At 51.5% G+C, this 19,000-nt stretch overlaps 2 protein-coding genes across 2 annotated transcripts in view; both read right to left on the bottom strand.

Moving 5' to 3' along the window:
• Positions 1-16,216, bottom strand: part of kmt2ca (lysine (K)-specific methyltransferase 2Ca) — a 50,813-nt gene extending 34,597 nt beyond the window's left edge. The window contains exons 1-13 of the mRNA XM_026179280.1: positions 15,220-16,216; positions 11,649-11,879; positions 10,246-10,325; positions 6,650-7,187; positions 6,265-6,444; positions 6,138-6,160; positions 5,970-6,053; positions 5,784-5,893; positions 5,450-5,600; positions 5,206-5,380; positions 4,985-5,099; positions 4,734-4,897; positions 1-4,467 (exon numbers count right to left, since the gene is read on the bottom strand). The exon at positions 1-4,467 is cut by the window's left edge and continues 83 nt beyond it. Of these exons, the coding sequence (XP_026035065.1) occupies positions 1-4,467; positions 4,734-4,897; positions 4,985-5,099; positions 5,206-5,380; positions 5,450-5,600; positions 5,784-5,893; positions 5,970-6,053; positions 6,138-6,160; positions 6,265-6,444; positions 6,650-7,187; positions 10,246-10,325; positions 11,649-11,878 (6,317 nt within the window). The 5' untranslated portion in view covers position 11,879; positions 15,220-16,216. The remainder of the gene's footprint in view (positions 4,468-4,733; positions 4,898-4,984; positions 5,100-5,205; positions 5,381-5,449; positions 5,601-5,783; positions 5,894-5,969; positions 6,054-6,137; positions 6,161-6,264; positions 6,445-6,649; positions 7,188-10,245; positions 10,326-11,648; positions 11,880-15,219) is intronic.
• A 75-nt stretch (positions 16,217-16,291) lies between these two features.
• On the bottom strand, positions 16,292-18,560 carry xrcc2 (X-ray repair complementing defective repair in Chinese hamster cells 2). The gene is made up of 6 exons (XM_026180570.1): positions 18,422-18,560; positions 17,815-17,896; positions 17,692-17,727; positions 17,471-17,620; positions 17,132-17,393; positions 16,292-16,773 (listed from the first exon to the last, which is right to left on the bottom strand). The coding sequence occupies exons 1-6, from the start codon at positions 18,440-18,442 to the stop codon at positions 16,440-16,442; spliced, it is 885 nt and encodes a 294-aa protein (XP_026036355.1). The 5' UTR covers positions 18,443-18,560; the 3' UTR covers positions 16,292-16,439.
• Positions 18,561-19,000: the final 440 nt, after the last annotated feature.

Below are 19,000 nucleotides of genomic sequence, written 5' to 3'. Positions count from 1 at the left end.
ATTGAGGGAGCAGGGTTAATTGAATCACAAGCAGGACTGGCTTCACAGTGGAACGGGCTGGCAGAAGCAGGTCTGACACCAGGCTCTGCCTGCACAGGACTCACGGAGCCTGGACTTGTGGTGATCTGTTTAAAACCTGGATCCATATGAACACCTGTAGAACTTTGACCTGGGCTGTGTAAGGGACTACGCTGAACCTGCAGAGTGTCAAAAGAGACTGTTTGAGAAGGGCTAATCTGTGAGGGGGCGGGGCATGTGGGACTAAGAGGTGCCTCATTGGGAGAGGTTGAGCTAGGCATCGCAGTGTTATCCTGAGTGGGACTAGCATGGACAGGGCTAGCAGGACTCAGACTGGCCTGAGTGTAAGTAGCATCAGTGGGGATGAGGGGGCTTGGTGAGGCAGTGCACTGGTGGTTTTCTTTGGGGACCACTGCAGTACCAGCTGGGGACTGGCTGACTTGGTTCTGACTAATCTGGCTGGGGCTAACAGCAGCAGAGTCGTCGGGTACAGAGGCAGCAGGACTTGTTTGTCTGATACAGTCTGCAGGTTTATCAGCACCCATATCAGGCTGAGCCCCACTGGAAAGAGCAACTGTGTCCACATCAGGACTAGTGGGGCTCAGTGATGCCTCAGTAAGGCCAGTACTACTTTCAGTGTCAGGAGCCGGACTGTGAGGTGGGCTAACACTGGCAAAAGCAGCATGTGCAGGGCTGCTATGAGTTGTGCTAGCTAATGAGGAAGTTTGTATCTGCACTGGGCCTGAGTGAGCTACTACTACATGAGCAGGACTAGCCTGACCAGCAGGACTAACTGGGCTATGACTGGTGTGGACATCAGCTAGACTAGCAGAACAGGGATATGTTTCAGCACGAACAGGACTCCTCTCTGGGCCGGTATCACTCAGTGTACAGTGTGGAGGACTTGAACTACCAGAAGCTGGTGGAGGGCTTGACGGCTGTACTGCAGCCAGGTGTGAAGTACTGAAGGAAATCTGGATATGTGGCCGACTTGACTGACCAGGTGGACTTTCTGTCTCCTGAGCATGCTCATGACCTGACAAAACAATGCCACCGGTGACTTCTGAGTAAGCAGGGTCAGGCTGCGGACTGTCTGGTTGACTGGGACTAGGTTCTGACTGAACACCATCACTTGGCTGGATGGTAGCTACCTCCATCTCCTCATCCTGACAGGAGGCAAGGTGGATGGGTTCAGCCAGCACTGCTGATGGGCTACTCTCCCCTGGCACAGGGCTAGGGTGGCCTTCAAGACACATGGTTGGGCTTGTAGGCATCTGGTAAGCACGAGTGGGGCTGGCACAAGCTGAGCTGGCCTGGTTATGTGTGGGGCTAGCTCCTTCAACAACTTCCATGCAGAGCGATGGGGTGTTGTGAAGATTCTGATGAATTAGGCTAGCTGGGGGAGGAGCTTCCTCCATTTCACCGGCACAAGGTGAGCAAGCTAGGCTACTGTGTTTGGCTGAAGTGCTAATGTGAAAAAGGCTTTCTGGTGTCTGGAAATCTAGGACATGAGGGGGACTGGAATGATCGGGACTGAGCGTGCTACTTTCAGGGGGCACTGTGGCCAGGCTAGAGGTGTGGTTAAGGGGAGGAGGGTTATTTTCCAGTGTTTGGCCATCAGGGCTAGAAGGGCATTGTTTCAAGGAGTCAGGTTGTGTGGCATGGGTGGACTCCTGTGTGAGTGTTGAATGTGCAGCAAGTTCTAAAGTATGTAAGCTAAGCTGTGAAGACCGGAGAGCCTGAGCAGGGCTGGCAGGTTGGGACAGACTGCACCGTTTAGGTCTGAGTGGTGGTGACGATGGGCTACATGGAGCTGAGGCGTATCTTGCTGCCGATGAGAGGTCCTGGTCCAGTGTAGACGTGTCCTGTGCAGCCCCATACTGCAGAGTAGGGCTGCTCAATCCAGGGCTCTCCTGGTCCAGTGTAGATTCAGTGTCCTGTGAGGGGTTCCTCATGCCAGCTTGCACAGGACTACAGTCCGTTTGTAGAGCACTGTGCTGAGGCTGTGAGGCTGTGAGGCTGGGACTATGTGATCCACTGAGCTGCATAGCATTGTCCTGTGCAGGACTGTCTGGTGGAAGGCTGTGCCGAGCCTGCTCTGTCCCCAGCTCCACCCTGGGAGGAGTCAGCCCTGATTTGATAGGACTGTGAGGTGAAGGGCTGTGTAGAAAATGTGCAAGGGTACAAGCCATGGGACCACCCTGTACTGGACTCTGCTGAGATTCTGTGTCCATGAACTGATCCTCTGTGGAATTCTGCTCAGTACTTTCCTCAAGTTCTGCCAGATTAGAGTGAGACTGTGCAGGACTCTGCTGAAGGTGTAACGGGGTCCAGCTTTTCTGGTCATCTGTGGAATCCAAGTGGGATGCTGAGTAACTTTCATGGGCCTCTGCAAGATCAGGGCAAGACGGTGAGGAGCTTATTCTAAACTCTGCCACATCAGGATGGAGCTCTTCTTGATTATGATGGGATGCTGTGTGACAAGAGGGAGATGGCTCGAGTTCTATGACAGAAGGTGCAGTCAAAGGTACAACGTTTTGTTGGGGCTCCATGGGATCAGGATGGGAAATTACAGCACTCTGTGGGAGCTCCGTGACAGATGGTTGAGGACTTTGTGGGGGTTCAGTGTGAGATTGTGCAGGACTTGACAGGAGATCTTTGGGAAATGGTGCATTCTGTGGGAGCTCTGTGGAATCAGTGTGAGACAGAACAAGAATGTGCTGGAGCTCTGCTGAAGGTGATGAGGAACTTTGTTCTATGGGAGATGATGGATGACCTTGTTGAAGCTCTGCATTTTCAGATGGTGCAGGACTTCGGAGTTCAAGCGTTTGTAAGGATTTTGGTTGAAGCTCCGTGGAAATAGGCTGAGGTGGGAGCTCTGTGGGAGATGGTGGAGGATTTTGCTGGAGCTCTGTGGGAGATGGTGGAGGATTTTGGTGGAGCTCTGTGGGAGATGGTGGAGGATTTTGTTGGAGCTCTGTGGGAGATGGTGGAGGATTTTGGTGGAGCTCTGTGGGAGATGGTGGAGGATTTTGGTGGAGCTCTGTGGGAGATGGTGGAGGATTTTGGTGGAGCTCTGTGGGAGATGGTGGAGGATTTTGCTGGAGCTCTGTGGGAGATGGTGGAGGATTTTGCTGGAGCTCTGTGGGAGATGGTGGAGGATTTTGCTGGAGCTCTGTGGAATCAGGCCAGGATGGTGCAGGATCTTGGAGCTCTTTGAGCATTTGTAAGGAATTTGGTTGAAGCTCCATGGAAACAAGTTGAGATGGGAGCTCTGTGGGAGATGGTGGAGGATTTTGTTGGAGCTCTGTGGGAGATGGTGGAGGATTTTGTTGGAGCTCTGTGGGAGATGGTGGAGGATTTTGTTGGAGCTCTGTGGGAGATGGTGGAGGATTTTGCCGGAGCTCTGTGGAATCAGGCCATGATGGTGCAGGATCTTGGAGCTCTTTGGGAGATGGTGGAGGGCTTTGCTGCAGCTCTGTGGAAAGAGGGTGAGATGGTGTAGGACTGTCTGGGAGTTCTTTGGGAGACGGTGCAGAAAATTGTTGGTGTTCTACAGGAGTAGGCGAGGAACTTTGTTGGAGCTCCATGGGAGATGATGCAGGACTTTGCTGGAGGTCCTTGAGAACAGGGCTAGATGGTAAAGAACTCTTCAGAAGGAGTTCAGCAGAAGGAGGGAGCTCTGTAAGAGCTAGTGAGGAACTTTGCTGGACTGCCACAGGATACGGGTGAGATGGTGGAGGACTTTGTTGGAGCTCTGTGGGATCAGTTTGACATTGTGAAGGGCTTTGTTCCAACTCCATGCTCCATCCACTTTGTGGGAGAACTTTGGGAGTTTCTAGGAGTTTGGCAGAAACCGGGTGACATAAAAGACTTTCTTGGAGTTCTGTGGACTTTGGGAGAGTTGGTGGAGGACTCTGTTGAAGCGTGGCTTCAGGCTGAGATGATACAGAACTTCCTTGGAGCTCTGTGGACTCAGGGAGAACTGGCAGAGAACTCTGTTGTGTCTCCATACCCTCAGAATGAGACGATAGAGGACTCTGTTGGGGTTCACTGGCTTCAGGGTGAGATGTTGTAGAACTCTGTTGGAGCCCTGTAGACTGAGGAAGAACTGACAGTGGATTATTCAGGAGCTCCTGGGAGTCGGTGTGAGATGACGTAAGACTTGGTGGTGATGGTGCACTGAGGGACTTTGTTGTTCTCTGTGGCGGCTCCTCAGGGACGAGTTGACCAACAGGACTGGCCGGTGGAGCCTCTGTGCACGTTGAGACCGACGGCTGTGGAATGCTACTGGGTGGAGTCTGTGAGGGGCTAAGGGCGGCAGCTGATGCCAATGTGGGACTGTGTGGGTTTGGCTCCTCCTGTTGAGGTCTGCACGTGGAGCAGATGTACACTTTGGACCCCACCTTGCCCTCCCCGGCCTGGATGCTGCAGTCTGCATGGACAAACCTGCAAAACAAAATAGTTTTGTTTTCTCTTCATCACTGTCAAAATAAAAGCATATTTTAATAAAAGCTACCACCAGTGGTTTTAAACCTTTGGGACAGCCCGCCACAGAGGCCCACAGAGGCTGTGCAGTGAGGGCACAAAAGTAACTGAAGTTCATATATGAGAACCACTGGATTCCTCTTTCACAATAAAAGCCATGTTAGTTCTCTTCAGTTCAGGGATTTTATTGTGAAGCAGCCTCAGTGAAACAGATGGTGCTTGTGTACCTATAGCAGCAGACACAGGTCACGCACTCCTGTGGTGTGTAGAGGTCGGGGGTGTGGCCACAGAGAAGGCAGGGCAATGCTGGGTCACACGACTCGCACAGAAACAGGTGATTGGCCCACTGGCCTGATGACCTGACACCACAGCGGCAGCAGACTCTGCAGTTCTGGAGAAGATGAGGGGTGGGAGGGGTTTGTGAGGGTCATCCAAAGTTCAACACACAGCAGTGTGTGTACGTGTGTGTTTATCTCACCTTGCAGCTCCAGCCGGTGCTCGGCGTGTGATCCAGAGGTGGTGTGAGACAGTGTGTGTGGTAGGCTTTATCGCAGCGCTGACACACCAATAACGCAGCTTCATCGCCTTGCAGCCTGACACACAGAGAGCACAGGTGGAGGTTCACACTGAGGACACGCCCTCTTTACTCCATCTTCAAATACCTGCTCACCCCAGTCAATAACTCTGCATGTGTGTTACCTGCAGCTCTGACACACGCGACACTGAGGACACTGCCAGCCGGCCCGGCAGAAAGGGGAGGGGGCCACAGAGGGGTCCACGCAGCTGCCATGGTAACGGTTACCACAACAACAGCACATTAACAGGCTGCCAAGCTCACTGCCGCCAGAGCACAGAGCACAGGGTGGCGAGGACCCTGAGGAGACATGATCACGTCACGTTATGACATCACAACCTCACACCCGCTTCAGTCGGCGCCTCTTACCTGCATGTGCGTGCCTTGTACACAGTGTGCGCCTCTGGTTCCAGTCCAGGTGGGCTCCGGCAGCAGCAGCGCAGGGGAAGTGGTAGCACCGCCCACAGTCCATCTCCTGACAACGCAGCGAAGCTCCGAGCTGCCGGCAGAACGCGCACACCTGGACAGGTGAGAGATAGATGGGGTTTAGGGAGGAAGCTGTGGGTAAACCTTTGTATTCTCCTATTTTATTTTAGTCTGGCTCACAGACCCAGGAACCGAGCGCTTCAGCTGATGCACAGTATTCATCTACCTGAGCTACACAAGGAGGAGGGGCTACTGACCAGACGCCATGAAAACCCACCTGTGTGCTTCCTGTGTCGATGGCTTTGTCCACGTAGAGCAGTGATTGTCCCTCGCCTCGACACACCCCCTCTGACCAAGTGGCACACTGCAGGTGAGCACAGCACTGACCTGTACACGCACACACACAGGAGGTTTAAAACACACACACACACAGAACAGGATGCGGAAGAGGAGGAGGAGGTACCTGTGGGGTCAAACAGTGATTGGACGTTGATGTCATGAGGAAGGCCGATGGGTCCAAGCTGCTTAAGGAACTCTGAGGAAGACTCTGAAACAGCAGCACACAGTGAACAGTCAAACATCAACAACAGCGATCAGGTTGGAACTGTTTCAGTGAACGGGGAGTACTCACCACACTGTTCTGGACTGCAGCACCTGCGCGCGCGCGCACACACACACACACACACACAGGTCTATGGTTAGCTCGTGACTGTGGTGTCTCTGGAAGGAGAGGGGAAAGAGGAAGTGATGTCACTTACGTGGCCGGGGCTTGGCTGCCGCGGTAGCAGTGGTCGTGGCAGTCGTTGTCTCGGTCAGAGGAGGCGCGGCGATTGAGGATGTGGAGCGGGATGTAGCCGGGCGTCGGGCCGAACACCACCAGCCGGCCCTGGCCCAGAGGAGGCTCGTCGCCGTGGTAACAGAAGGCACACTGCTTCAGCCTGGGGAGAAAAAAACGATGCGTTCAGGAGGTGAGGCGTCACCTGACAGATGACACGGACATTTATCTGCTTCAATCAGGTTCATCACAAAGTCACGTCAGATCTGACTGGAGACATTAAATCTGGAGACTTTCAAAACAAAAGCCTCCCCGGTTTGCCTGCTGAGTGCCGTTGTGGGTGTGCAGGGCGGTCCACAGGCACTCACCTTTTTTTGGTGTGTCCCAGGCTGGGGGTGGGCGAGCCCCCGGAGTCCTCCGACAGAGACCGCTGGAACAGCGGGGACAGCGAGTCCTCGTCCTCCAACCGCAGACAGGGGGACACTGGAGGACTGGAGCGGGGACTGACGGCCGGACTCTGCTCCACGGGGCCGGCCCCGTCCTCCTCTACTTCTATGGGAACCAGGCTGCAGTCCACATCCATAGGGGTGGGGCTGTGACTCGGACTGGGCTGGTCTTCCTCCACAGGATCAGGATCAGGAACAGGATCAAGATGATGGGATTGGGATGGAGGGCTGGAGGGGGGGAGAAGAGGGCTAGAGGCTAGGGGCGGAGCCTCTGAGTGGAGTCTGTCCTCCACCTCCCCCTCCTCAGCACTGGGAGCCAGCTCAGGGTCGGGGGGCACCGGTCCTGGATCCGGGTCAGGATCAGGATCTGGACTGGGCTCGTCCTGGGCAGGTTCAGAGCTTGTTTTGGATTTTCTCCTGGAGGTGGAGCGCTGCCGCCGTGTGGTCTGAGCCTTCACCTCTGTGGACACGCACACACACAGTCACAAACGTATGCAGGACACAAGAGGTGCATTGTGGGTAACATAGGCACCATCACACGTTCTTAATCTCCAGCATGACACCATGTTTTATGTCAGAGCGGGTGAACAGCACTGGTGGAGGTGTAGATGCCCTCGTGTGGGCGTACCTGAGCAGGTGAGGTTCAGGCTACGTCTGCACGTACACGACGTTTTCGATCACTGAAAACTTTTTAAAAACTCTGTTTTTGTGTTTACATGTGGACGAGGAAAACAGAGATTACTTACGCAATGTCAAATGTTTGCATCCTTTTTGACGTCATACAGTGCGCCACGTTATTGTTTACATGAGACGAATTTCTACAACGGTGGATAGAAACAAAACGCTGCTGTTAATCTGACTGTCTGCAGTTTTTACACACTCACACAAACACAGAGGCGTCAGAGTGAACTCCACCCAACACAGACGCTCTCTCAGCCCAAATCCTGACATCGGTTTTGATTAAATTTAAATGTTTTAAATTAGAACGTATGTGTGCTTTCTGTTCAATCCTGAGTTGTGAGTCTACACCAGCTAAAATACTGTTTTTTAGAGGTGGGAATCACCATACATCCCACGATATGATATTATTGCAATTTTTTAAAATATTTTGCGATATTCAGATTCTGTACATAAAGTTAAACTTTATCAATATTCATTTTATCTAATATCAAAGTCTCACACTCAGTCTTTCTCTCATTTCAGTTTTATTGTTGACAAACTGAACGGTTTGTATTACAGTCTAGTCCAACTTAGCCGAATGCAACCATCTGGTACAATTAGAGATGGACCGATCCGATATTACGTATCGGTCCGATACTGACCTAAATTACTGGATCGGATATCGGAGAAAAATAAAAAATGTAATCCGATCCATTAAATATCACGAAAGCACCTCACAAAACTTGCAACACGCCGTAACTCACCTCAGAACGTTAGCACGTCGGAGCAGTATGCATCACGTGATAGAGCAGCTGTGGCATGCGGGACCTGTCGGTGGTCTGGATAGCATTTGGAGCTTCGCTAGCAACCCGGCATTTCATCTCCGACAAAGTTATCCCGAGAGAAGTAAAGCAAGTGTGTAAGTCCATCTCTGAATGTTTGTAAAGCATTCCTGCGTTAAGCTTAACAAGCGATATATGGAGCGACTGCCTCTCCTGCTGCTACTTCAATCATGAAACTGCTTAACGATCAGCTGATCGGCTTTTCTGTCGCGAGTCCGTGTCTCTTGTTTGCTTTTGGCCCACTTTGCACCAGAAAGAGGAAACCAGCGGCTGAACAACAGCAGCACGTTTAAGCTTGATCAGCTGTTGTTAGAATTTATTTAATATTACTTTCTACTCGAGGATCTTTTTCTAGCTGACGCTGGTAACTGTGCAGGGGCGGATCTAGCAAAGTTTAGCCAGGGGGGCCGATAGGGCATTAACAGGGAAAAGGGGGCACAAAGACATGCTTTTCTTTCTTATTCTCATTTAAAATGTCGAGCTTTTAATAAATAATTATCTGACACCCAAAGTTTTAATTTGATGCAAAATGAATAGAAGTCAATTACTGTATATAGTGACTACCCTGAGGTACCCCTGAGCAAGGTACCGTCCCTACACACTGCTCCCCGGGCGCCTGCTTAGTGGGCTGCCCACTGCTTCACTGAGTGAATGGGTCAAATGCAGAGAAAAAACAAGTAATTTCCCCATGGGGATCAATAAAGTATCCATTATTATCATTATTATTATTATTATTATTAAGTCTAATATATATACCCTAGTAAGCTATAGTACTTTTTACTTTGGGAAGGTACCATCTGTGCAGTCTGCAATTTTGTTGAAGAAAGATGTTGAATCTATTTAATATTTCTTGAAAAATAATTGATTTCTGTGCATTTTTTTTCACACTGCATCAAATTAAGGTTGATTACGTCGATTAAGCATCATGAGGTGGAGCGTGAGGGGTGGTTCCCTATTTTTTATTTATTTATTTTTGTTGTTGCTGGGAGTTGGAACCCTATTAGTTAGGTTGCTTAATATTTATGCTAAGTACTCTTTAAAATACCAGAATAGGGAGGATGGTGTAGGTCTAAGTTTATTAGATTGATCAGTATTGCTGAACTATGAAACATTTTTTTTTGCATACAGGTATAACAGAATAGCTTTAGTGTAGTTGTTGTTTTAAACTTGAGTATGAACTTATACAAAATGCAGCAAGATATTAAAAAACAGTTGTGTTGATTAAAAAACACTATATCGGATTCATATCGGTATCGGCAGATATCCAAATTTATGATATCGGTATCGGACATAAAAAAGTGGTATCGTGCCATCTCTAGGTACAATTACAGCTATTCTGAACTATGCAATATGAAAACTATGCAGCCCCTTCAGCAACTGAAGAATTTGAAAGTAAATTAAAACAAAATATAATTTTACATTAAATAAAAAAGTTTTAAACTTAATTAAAATAAAACATGTCTTAAATTAAAATAAGTAAACTGTCATGTTTATTGCTGCCAAAAAAACAGTTAAACACATTTGGACAGTGTCAGGATTCTTGCTCAGAAAAAGGATCAACGTGCTCTGAAGTCAGAGTTCCAGTCCACAAAAACTTTTTTTGTAACAAAATATCGATTTCTGCCGTCCCTGTATTGATACATTATTAGCAAACAAAATATCACGATACCACACAGTATCGATTTTTCCCCCCACCCCTACTGTTTTTGGATATTCACATTTGAAACAAAATTAGCTGCCTTTCGAGAAAAACAAAAACTTTCCAGAAGTCCTTGAAACCCGTTTCCTCTTTCCCTCCCAGGCTTCGAGACTTCTGATTGGCCAACATTTGTACACGGCTAGGATTTGGCATGTTCTTGACAACATTTGACTGCGTTTTTGGCGGTTACATGTGGACAGGATTCTTTTAAAAACGGAGAATCTCAGTTTTCAGAAATAGCCGTGTACGTGTTGATGTAGCCTCCAACACTCAGACCTCGTAGCCTCAAACACAGACATCCAGCTGGTTCTACACACCTGTCTTCTGGAGGGGCTTCGTCTCTGTGGCATCCATGCTCTCTTCATCCTCTACCTGAGCTCGTCCTCGGCTCCGCCCCCTGCGTGCACGCACACACACACACACACACACAGAGCAGTTAGAGGTTAACACAGTGAAGGAACAGCATTAACCCTCTGGATCCTCCTCCAGCTGTGTCCCCATTGAAGCCATTGCAGCACATCTGGATCCCTTCGATGTGAGCGCCATGCCTGACTTGTGTGTTACAGCAGGAGGAGATCAGCTGCTGCGTTACATCATCACCCGACTGAAACGAGCATCAAAAAATAAAAAAGAAAAAAGAAAATGTCAATGAAATCAGGAAAACAACAGTTAGCACCCGACGCTGCTTTCTCACAGCTGTTTGACTCCGCCCACAGAAACAAGGACGGCGTTGGCTCCTCAGACAGCTGCCTGAAGGTCCTGATGAAACGCACGTGTAGCCCAGCAGGTCACAGCTCAGACTCACGAGTGCTTTAACCGCAGAGGCCCGATCAGCCTGTGGCGGTGAGGGTCCTCACAAAGACAGAATTACAAACGTGTGTGTGTATTCGTTCTAAGCAGTTGGCTAATGAGCATCAGGAAACACCTGAATCAGGTAAACATGATGACATCACAACAGAGATCTGTGTGTGTGGCAGGAGGTAAAACCAGGAGCCAGCACGTGCCCCCTGTCAGACTCCCTCGTTACCCAGCATGCAACTTCCTACTTCCTCTCCAACACACACACCTGTATATTTGTCTCTGTGAGGACTCTTCCCTCCACAGACTGAATCTAAGCAGCAAACACACACAGTCAAAGTTTCAGGACCTCCAGCATCACTTCCCCTGCACTGAGTGTGGATCAGGTCCAGGCTCGCCCTGCTGGATGATTCTGGGTCCACCTCAGGGCGATCGCGCTGCTAGCTTCCACACATTTCTGACCCTCTGACTCAAACTCCAGACCTCAGATGTGCTTCTCTGTCCTAAAATAAGGAGGCTGTTACTCAGTTACTCTGAAGTGAAAATGGAGCGCGGTGGTTTCTAAACACAGTTAATGTCGTACTTTTACATCATCGCCGTGCTGCAGGTGGCGTTAGCCTCGTGGGACCACACAGAGCTGTTGCCGAGCTGCTCGGCCTTCTTACAGGTGTCGATTGTGGCCTGCGGTGGTCTGCACCATGCTGGATCAGGAACGTGAAGCTCTAAAACATCAGTGCTGACCCTGCTCTGACTCCAGGATCCTCCCCTCTGACTCACCTGCTTCATTTATGCAGAAATACCAAACATGCAGCTGCTAACCTGCAGCCACGTTGTTCAGCTGGAGGAGGCACCACGGATCAACCTGCTGCAGGAACAGGTGAGCACACCTGAGCACACACTCACATCACACACACACACTTACTTCTTTCTTGATTTGGGGGGCGGAGGGGGAGGAGGTGGTGGAGGAAGAGGCGGGGCAGCAGGTCCAGAGCGCCCGCTGCTCCCATCTTTCCTCGGTCGCCCACGGGGCCGCCTCTCAGGGGCGGGGCTAGAAGCAGTGGCTTTGGCCAGCTGAGCGCTGCGGCCGGCCCGAGTGACGGGAGGGGGTGGCCCTCTGTCCCGAGGCTCCTGAGGCTGAGCCTCAGATGGCATTCTGGGTAAAGAAAGAGAGGGAGGTGAGGAACAGGGTGGAGCTGGGATTTATGCTTCCCCTTTAAACCCACACTACACATAAGCCACGCCCACAAACCCTCTGAAACCTGACTGCAGCCCACCACCTTCTTCCTCTTCTACTGTTACTTTTGCAACAGGAAGCTGGAAGAGAACAAATAAACAAGAGAAGAGAAACTGTACCGCCCCCTGGTGTTTGGGCGGTGAACTGCGGAACACAGACGCTATAAACTCAGGACAGCCGCACAGCCATCAGGTGTGTCACCTGTGTGTGGTACAGTGTGTTCACACGTGAGCGCAGCCGATGCATAAAACGAGTTTCCTCACGTGAACGCTCCACAGCTGACCTGCTATTTCACACGAGAACAAGTCACACCTCAAAGTTTACAAAGCTGATGTAAAGGACTCAAAGCTTCCAGGCACGACAACGCACAGACACACAGCCAGATGTTGGACACCTGCAGGGACTCCCCCAGGAAGAGCAGCAGCTCGGTGTGTGAGGTCACACAGAGAGGGCGCGCTGTGCGTCCTCTGAGCTCAGGTGAAGTACAGACGCCACGAGGACGATTCAGCAGCTCCTAAACGCTGCGCGACCAAACTTGAGGATCAGGTGACGCTCAGGTGTGCTGCATTAACACACCTCAGAGGTCAAAGGTCAGACTGTTCGCAGAGCCTCCTACAGAACGAGGAGGACGTGAACAACGATGGGAGGAGCTAACCAATACCAGCACGGTGCACAGCGAGCTACAGACCCTCCCACAACCTGTCGTAAGGAAGTTCTCAAGAACCAATCAGGAACACAGAGTTTTCCATAGCGTTTCCATAGCGACCGGTGTCTGGGCCTCGGTAAGCTAACCCTGCAGCGCTGATGGTCACATGACTGCAAACCCTCCACACGCAGACACGCTCAGTTTAAACCTCGAGCTTGTTATTCACACGGCCGCCGCCACACGCCCTCGCCGCCACACGCCCTCGCCGCCACACGCCCTCGCCGCCACACTCTCCCGTCTGTTTCTCTGCCCATTAACAGCTATGGCGCCATCATCACACACGGATGTAAGCGGCCCACGTAGTGCCGCTCAGCTCACCCTAAAGTCAGAACGGCAGGTGTAAGTGGTGTTTGAAGCAGCAGGTGAGGTTAAAGCGCCCAAAAGGCGGGCCGAGGGGCGACTGTTACTGACAAGAAAAGCTTCCTCAGTGACACCGGCCGCGCTGAACCTCTGCCAGGCGCCACACGGTCCCGTATAAACCACTTCCTGTGAGCTGCCAGAGGTGCGACTACGTTGTGTCTCTCTGAGCGTGAACAGAAACAAAAACTGATGCACCCGCCTGGACCAGAACGAAGCCGCCGCCACCTCACAGCAGCTCATCCAGCCACTCGTGCAACATGAAGCTGAGCGACCTTTGACCCTGTCTGCCTGTTGATCAGTGTCACAGCATCCTGCGTTGGTAAAGGACCCTGAGAGAGGTGCTGCCATCTGAGATGCTCCCGTGGGACATTTTGTTGTTTTTACTCGACGATCATTAAAAATGTTTTTATTCTGAGGAGGTACACTCAGCTCTGCCGCTGTCGGGTGGAGGCCAGCACCACCCTGTCTCATTGCAGGAAACCCCACTAACCAGACCTGGTTTCAGTCTGACGCCGCTGCGGCTCAACGATGGCGCAAACCATAACCGGGATTATTTTACTCACTGACCTAATTTGGATTATTTACCGTGGTCATCTGAACTTTATTAAACCTGGAAGGACAAACGGGGACACGCAGAGGACAGCAGGCCCAGACCAGCCTCATCGCAACCAACCAATCAGCAACCGGAACCCAGGTTACTGATCCTCAGGGTCCTGCCCCCTCACGGAGACAAATCAGCCTCGGTTAGCGTTGCCGCATGCAAGCTGCAGAGACTCAAAGCCAACAGCCGCACAGGTGCTCACTGAAAGGTTTGAACCTTCATTTCTGTGAGCTTCTGTTCCGCTCAATGACCTGTGATCACATGCCCTCCAAACGTCCAATCAGGGGTGGGAAGAGCCCAGCTGGCTCGAGCTGAACTAAACAGCGAGTGCATATGAGCTTCTGCTGAGGAACAAACACAGTGATCATCTCCACAAAATCACAGCTGACATTAAAACACGATTAACCTCTAACGTCCACGCTTCCTGTCCGACGGGCGGCGGGGTCCCTTCAGCTCGGCAAACATGGCAGAAAAGCAGCTGAGGAGGAGCTGCAGCAAACACGGCACGGAAACATGGCTTTACGGCGCCGTTTAGTTCAGGCACAGGAAGTAAACAAAAACACGAGCTCATCTTTAATCCCACTGGCTGATTAGCTGTGTGGGCGGGCAACCATCTATGTCCAGGTGAATTCACCATCAAGCGCAAGAGACATGTGGATGTTTGAAGTTTAAGGAGAATATCTGGTGTTTGTGGATGCTGGTCTCATCTTTGATCCACGCCACCAACAGCTGCAGTGCACCTTCACCTTAGACTGTAAACTACGCCTGTCTCCATATTCTGACTGTTTACAGACAAACGGATCAATCAATCAGTGAAAACTAACCAGCAGATGATCTGATTGACTCGATCAGCACCTGTGGGATTATTGGAACCAGATTAGGGTTGACTCTCGGATGGAACAGGTACAGGTGAGCGCTGCTGTTGCCTGTGTAGATATTATCCCTCTGCTCTGTGTGCCAGCTTAATGTAATCCAGCTGTATACCCCGGGACCGATGAGGTGCAGCTCTCTGGTGTCAGCTGGTCAGAGTACTCACCTGCACAGGTGCACAGTGTTTACAGTGTGCTGATTAAACGGACCTAGTGCATATTTTGGTGTGTTTTTCACTTTTCTAGCTGCTGTGCGTGTACCTGCCCAGGTGTGCCGCTGGACACCAGGTGAGCTCAGTGTTGTGTCTGGTGAGGTTAAGGTCTCAGGTGAGCCTCGCTGGGTGGCTGTGTGTGGGTAACCTGCTGGTTAGCATGCTAATAAGCTCGCCTGTCACAGCGGCCGTGGAGCCCGGTACTGCCGCCTGTGAGCCCGCTCACAGCCCCACACGCTCGGTGCGGCCTCGGTGAGGGTACCGGGAGCCGTTCGGTGGTTCTAACTCGCTGTTTAAAGGCTTTCCTCCGGCCCGGAGCGGCTAGCGCTTAGCCGTTAGCTCGCTCGGACCGCCCAGTTGACTGATCACTTCTCTGTTAGCGTTAGCGTGCAGGCTAGCTGTTAGCAGCCCGGTCCGCGGCGCGCTAGTGGCGGGTCGGGATGGGCGGCAGGAAGCGGGACGTTTAGCGAGCCGCGGGAGTGTCGAGAGAATAGGGAAGAAGCGTCCTTACTGATTCGATGCAATTCTCTTTTTCCTCTCCAGCTTTCAGCCAACTTAGAGCGACGACTTCAAAGCCAGCAGCGAACTTCTGCCAACCTCAGCCTCCGTTTGACACGCCTGGCACGGCCGGGTCTCCGGCGGAACATTCCCGGCGGAGCACGGAGGGAAAAGCGCGGTTTTTACTCCGAAAACTGGCGAAAAATTAAAGTTGAAGCGGTCGCTCCGTCACGGAGGCCATGTTTGGGAGCAACCGAACCACCGCCTGTCAGTGCCAGCAGAGGAAGTAGGTCCCGCAAAACACGTCCCGCCTCGCCGGGCCGCACGCTCCCGTCAGACCCAGACACGGGCGGCGTGTACCGAGGATCGGCCTGTGAAAAGTGCCGGTGTGCAAGCCTCCACGCGGGCACCGGGAATATTTGTTTGTGTTGTGTAAAAAGTGTGTCTGACCCCGCGGAGGGATCAGTTGGAGGACTGCTCTGGTGAAGCGGCTCTGTCAGCAGACCTGGAAGTCCCGGAGCGGAGCGCGAGGATCCGGACCGCGCCAGGCACGTGCCCGAGCACGGAGCAGAGGGTCGGGGTCAAGGGTCAGGTTAGTGTCGACCCGAGAGCGCCACGCCTGCAGTAAGAGGTTCCGGTTATTAGCCACTAAAGTTTAAAAGAGCCAAACTGTCCGTGACAGTGACGTCATCACCCTCATCACAGGGATGCTGACGTGGTGGGCGTGTCTGTCTTGGATAACACTGATGGTTATGATCGTCGTTTCATGTATTATGTATGTCAGACAGGAGAGAATAAGCTCCGCCCACAGTACCAGTATACCTGCAGCACCTGGAGCTGACGCCACACCCACCTCAGTTATTATTAATTAATCTACAATCTGCTGATGGGTCTGAGTGGAAACAAACACACAGGTCACAACATATATGTCCAGTTTATTGAACACAAACACTAATGCTGACCCTTTGGCCCCTAACAATGACCTCATCCTGACCCCACCCCCTCCATTTTCCCTGTACAGTCCCACCTGTGCAGCTCATTACAGTCTGCTCCTGTTTCCACTGTGGGCCGAGCAGCAGTCAGAGCACAGAATCACATCACACAGAAAAACACGCAGATGAAGTAAACAGTCTGTGCTGTGAGGGGCGTGTCTGCGGCAAGGGCTCAAATGTGATTGGTCCCTCAGCCAGATGACGGACATCTCCCTGATCCATGATTGGACCAGAGTCTGAGTTACTGACGTGCAGCACATTTGTTCTCCTCGGACGCCGACAGGAACGCCACTCCTGCCTCCGTCACACAGAAGGAGCTGCTCCAGGAGACCTTGACCCTCGAAGAGAAGGTGGTGCAGTGGACGGTGAAGATCTGCTGTCTCCTCTGCTCCTGGTCGTGTCCTCCTTCGGCAGCCATGTTGTTTCCTGGCTCCTGCCTGGAGCACAGCAGCCGGTGGGTCACCAGCCTCTGCCAGGAGCGGCAGAGGTACGACCGCTCGGAGTCTGAGGAGGAGGAGGGGACGCCGGGCCTCCTGATGGCGTGACAGGTGGCGAAGACAGTAATTCTGTAATCCCTGTGGAGTAGGAGGAGTCAAAAATCAGAAAATTAGTGAGCCACAGTCCAGAACAGAACCACCACAGGCTCCACTCAGGTATTTGACCCAGCAAAACACGAACAAACCAACATTTTACACAAACACTCGTCAGAGCGTGAGCGATTGACCAGCCAACACCCTGACCTACGGTGCTGACACTGCAGTTTGACCACCAGGGGGCACTCTGCACATGTGTTTGTACCTGAAAGAGAAAAGCTGCGCACATGACCGTGATCGTATCAGAGCTCAGCGGAAGCCTTCAGAGTGGTGGTGATGTCACGCAGCGCACTGTAACGCATGACCTGCGAGCAGCCTGAATCAGTCTAACTCCACCCACCTGAGCAGGCGTCCCAGCAGCTCCGCACACCTACTGAGCTTCTCCTCCTGTTTGGTGTAGCTGGCCCCACCCTCGCAGCGATCCACCCAATAAAACGCGGAAATGCTGTCTATGAGGATGAGCGCCAGGGCGGGCCGTGATGACAAGGTGGTCTCCAGGAAGTGGAGGGTGAGGAGGAGCTGTGAGGAGGAGTAGCAGTGAACAAACAGGAGGCGGGACAGACATGAGCGCAGCGCCGCCTCGTCTGCTCCGGCCAACAGCGCTAAGGACCCGGAGAGAAAGGGTTAGTGTGTAACTTCCTGTTTGTTTGTGTGTGTGTGTGCATGCGTGTGCATATACCTGCGCTCAGTTTGCTGTCCAGGATGCTGACCAGGTGTAACATGTCTAGGCTGTAGTCGGTGTCCACAAACACCACATCCACCTCCAGACCCCCAGCTGCCTCCGGCAGCACGCAGCGGCACAGCAGGTGATACAACAGCTCCGTCTTACCTGAGCAACACACACACACACAGTTTACATCCAGGTTAAAGGTGGAGGCACTTCCTGCATCGTGAACTCACCTGTGCCCTCCAGCCCAAACAGCTCCACCACCGCACCTGAGAGCAAGAAACAACACATACAGTGAGACAGTCACCTGACTGACAGCATGTGTCAGCTGTGAGTGGGTGGGCGTGGCCAGTCACCTTGGTCGGGTCCTCGGTCTTCCGGAAACAGACGAGGCTCAATATCCTTAAGGCAGCGCCGTGCCTCCAGACGAGCTAACAGCTGACAAGACGCACACACCGTTACACTCTGCTCCAGGATATACACTCTGCCATATTACACTCTGCTCCAGGATATACACTCTGCTCCAGGATATACACTCTGCCATATTACACTCTGCTCCAGGATATACACTCTGCCATATTACACTCTGCTCCAGGATATACACTCTGCTCCAGGATATACACTCTGCCATATTACACTCTGCTCCAGGATATACACTCTGCCATATGACACACTGCTCCAGGATATACACTGTACAGATCATTACACACTGCTGCAGCACGTAGACTGTACCACACTACAAACTAAACACGTGTTTTGAGTTTCCGGCAGCATCTCCAGCTGTGCAGAGCTCTGCTCAGTGAAGGTCACAGCAACACACCTGTACCAAACTCGAACAGGTAACTGTCTGTTTTCTTCCTACATCGCTTGTAAGCAGACACACACCCTCTGACAGTTACCGTCACGCGGTGCTAACAGCGCGGTCACGTGACACACAGGCAAACACGGGCTTCGGTTTCTCACCTGAGCGCCGCTCTCGCTCATCTCAGCAGAGCTCCTTCTCCTTCGGGACCCGCCACGGCTGTTTTGAACTGACTTCCGGTTTCCGCCATATTGCGACCGCCACAGCAACCGGAAACACGTGATCTCCACAGTAGCCGGAAACACGTAACTTCAGTTAAATCGACTTTGACAGGGAAAACTAAATTGTGTTTTTGTTACTATTGATGCTGCTGAAAAATAAATTTGGTTCTAAGTGTTTTAACACTCTGGGTTTATTTAAAAAAATCACCATCCCTTCAGCTCGTTTGTGGCCAAAAGTGTCCATGTGTTAGATTAGATTAGATTAGATTAGATAGAACTTTATTAATCCCTCGGGTGGGTTCCTCTGGGAAATTCGATTTCCAAAAAAGCACAGCACCGACAGAGTTATACACACACACATATATATATAAATACAGAGACAATATAAATAAAATATACGAAGGGGATAAATAGAATAAATAGGAATAAAAATAAAAATACAAGTGAATTGCACATTTCAAGTATTGAAAGTTATGTTTTGTCAACGCGAGAGTTGAGCCTCGGGTGTGAAATGTATGG

The sequence above is a fragment of the Astatotilapia calliptera genome, chromosome 9, assembly GCF_900246225.1.
Source record: "Astatotilapia calliptera chromosome 9, fAstCal1.2, whole genome shotgun sequence".
Taxonomy (NCBI): domain Eukaryota; kingdom Metazoa; phylum Chordata; class Actinopteri; order Cichliformes; family Cichlidae; genus Astatotilapia; species Astatotilapia calliptera.
The sequence above is the reverse complement of the archived record's forward strand: the minus strand, read 5'-3'. Positions and strand labels throughout refer to the sequence as shown.

Bases quoted from the DNA above. Each gene is read 5' to 3' on its own strand.
- xrcc2 (XM_026180570.1), bottom strand. From the start codon at position 18,442: ATGAGCGAGAGCGGCGCTCAG. The intron at 17,897-18,421 runs GTGAGAAACCGA...GCGTCTTGTCAG, and splicing joins TGAGCGAGAGCGGCGCTCAG to CTGTTAGCTCGTCTGGAGGC. The intron at 17,621-17,691 runs GTGAGTTCACGA...TGTGTTGCTCAG, and splicing joins GTTTGGGCTGGAGGGCACAG to GTAAGACGGAGCTGTTGTAT.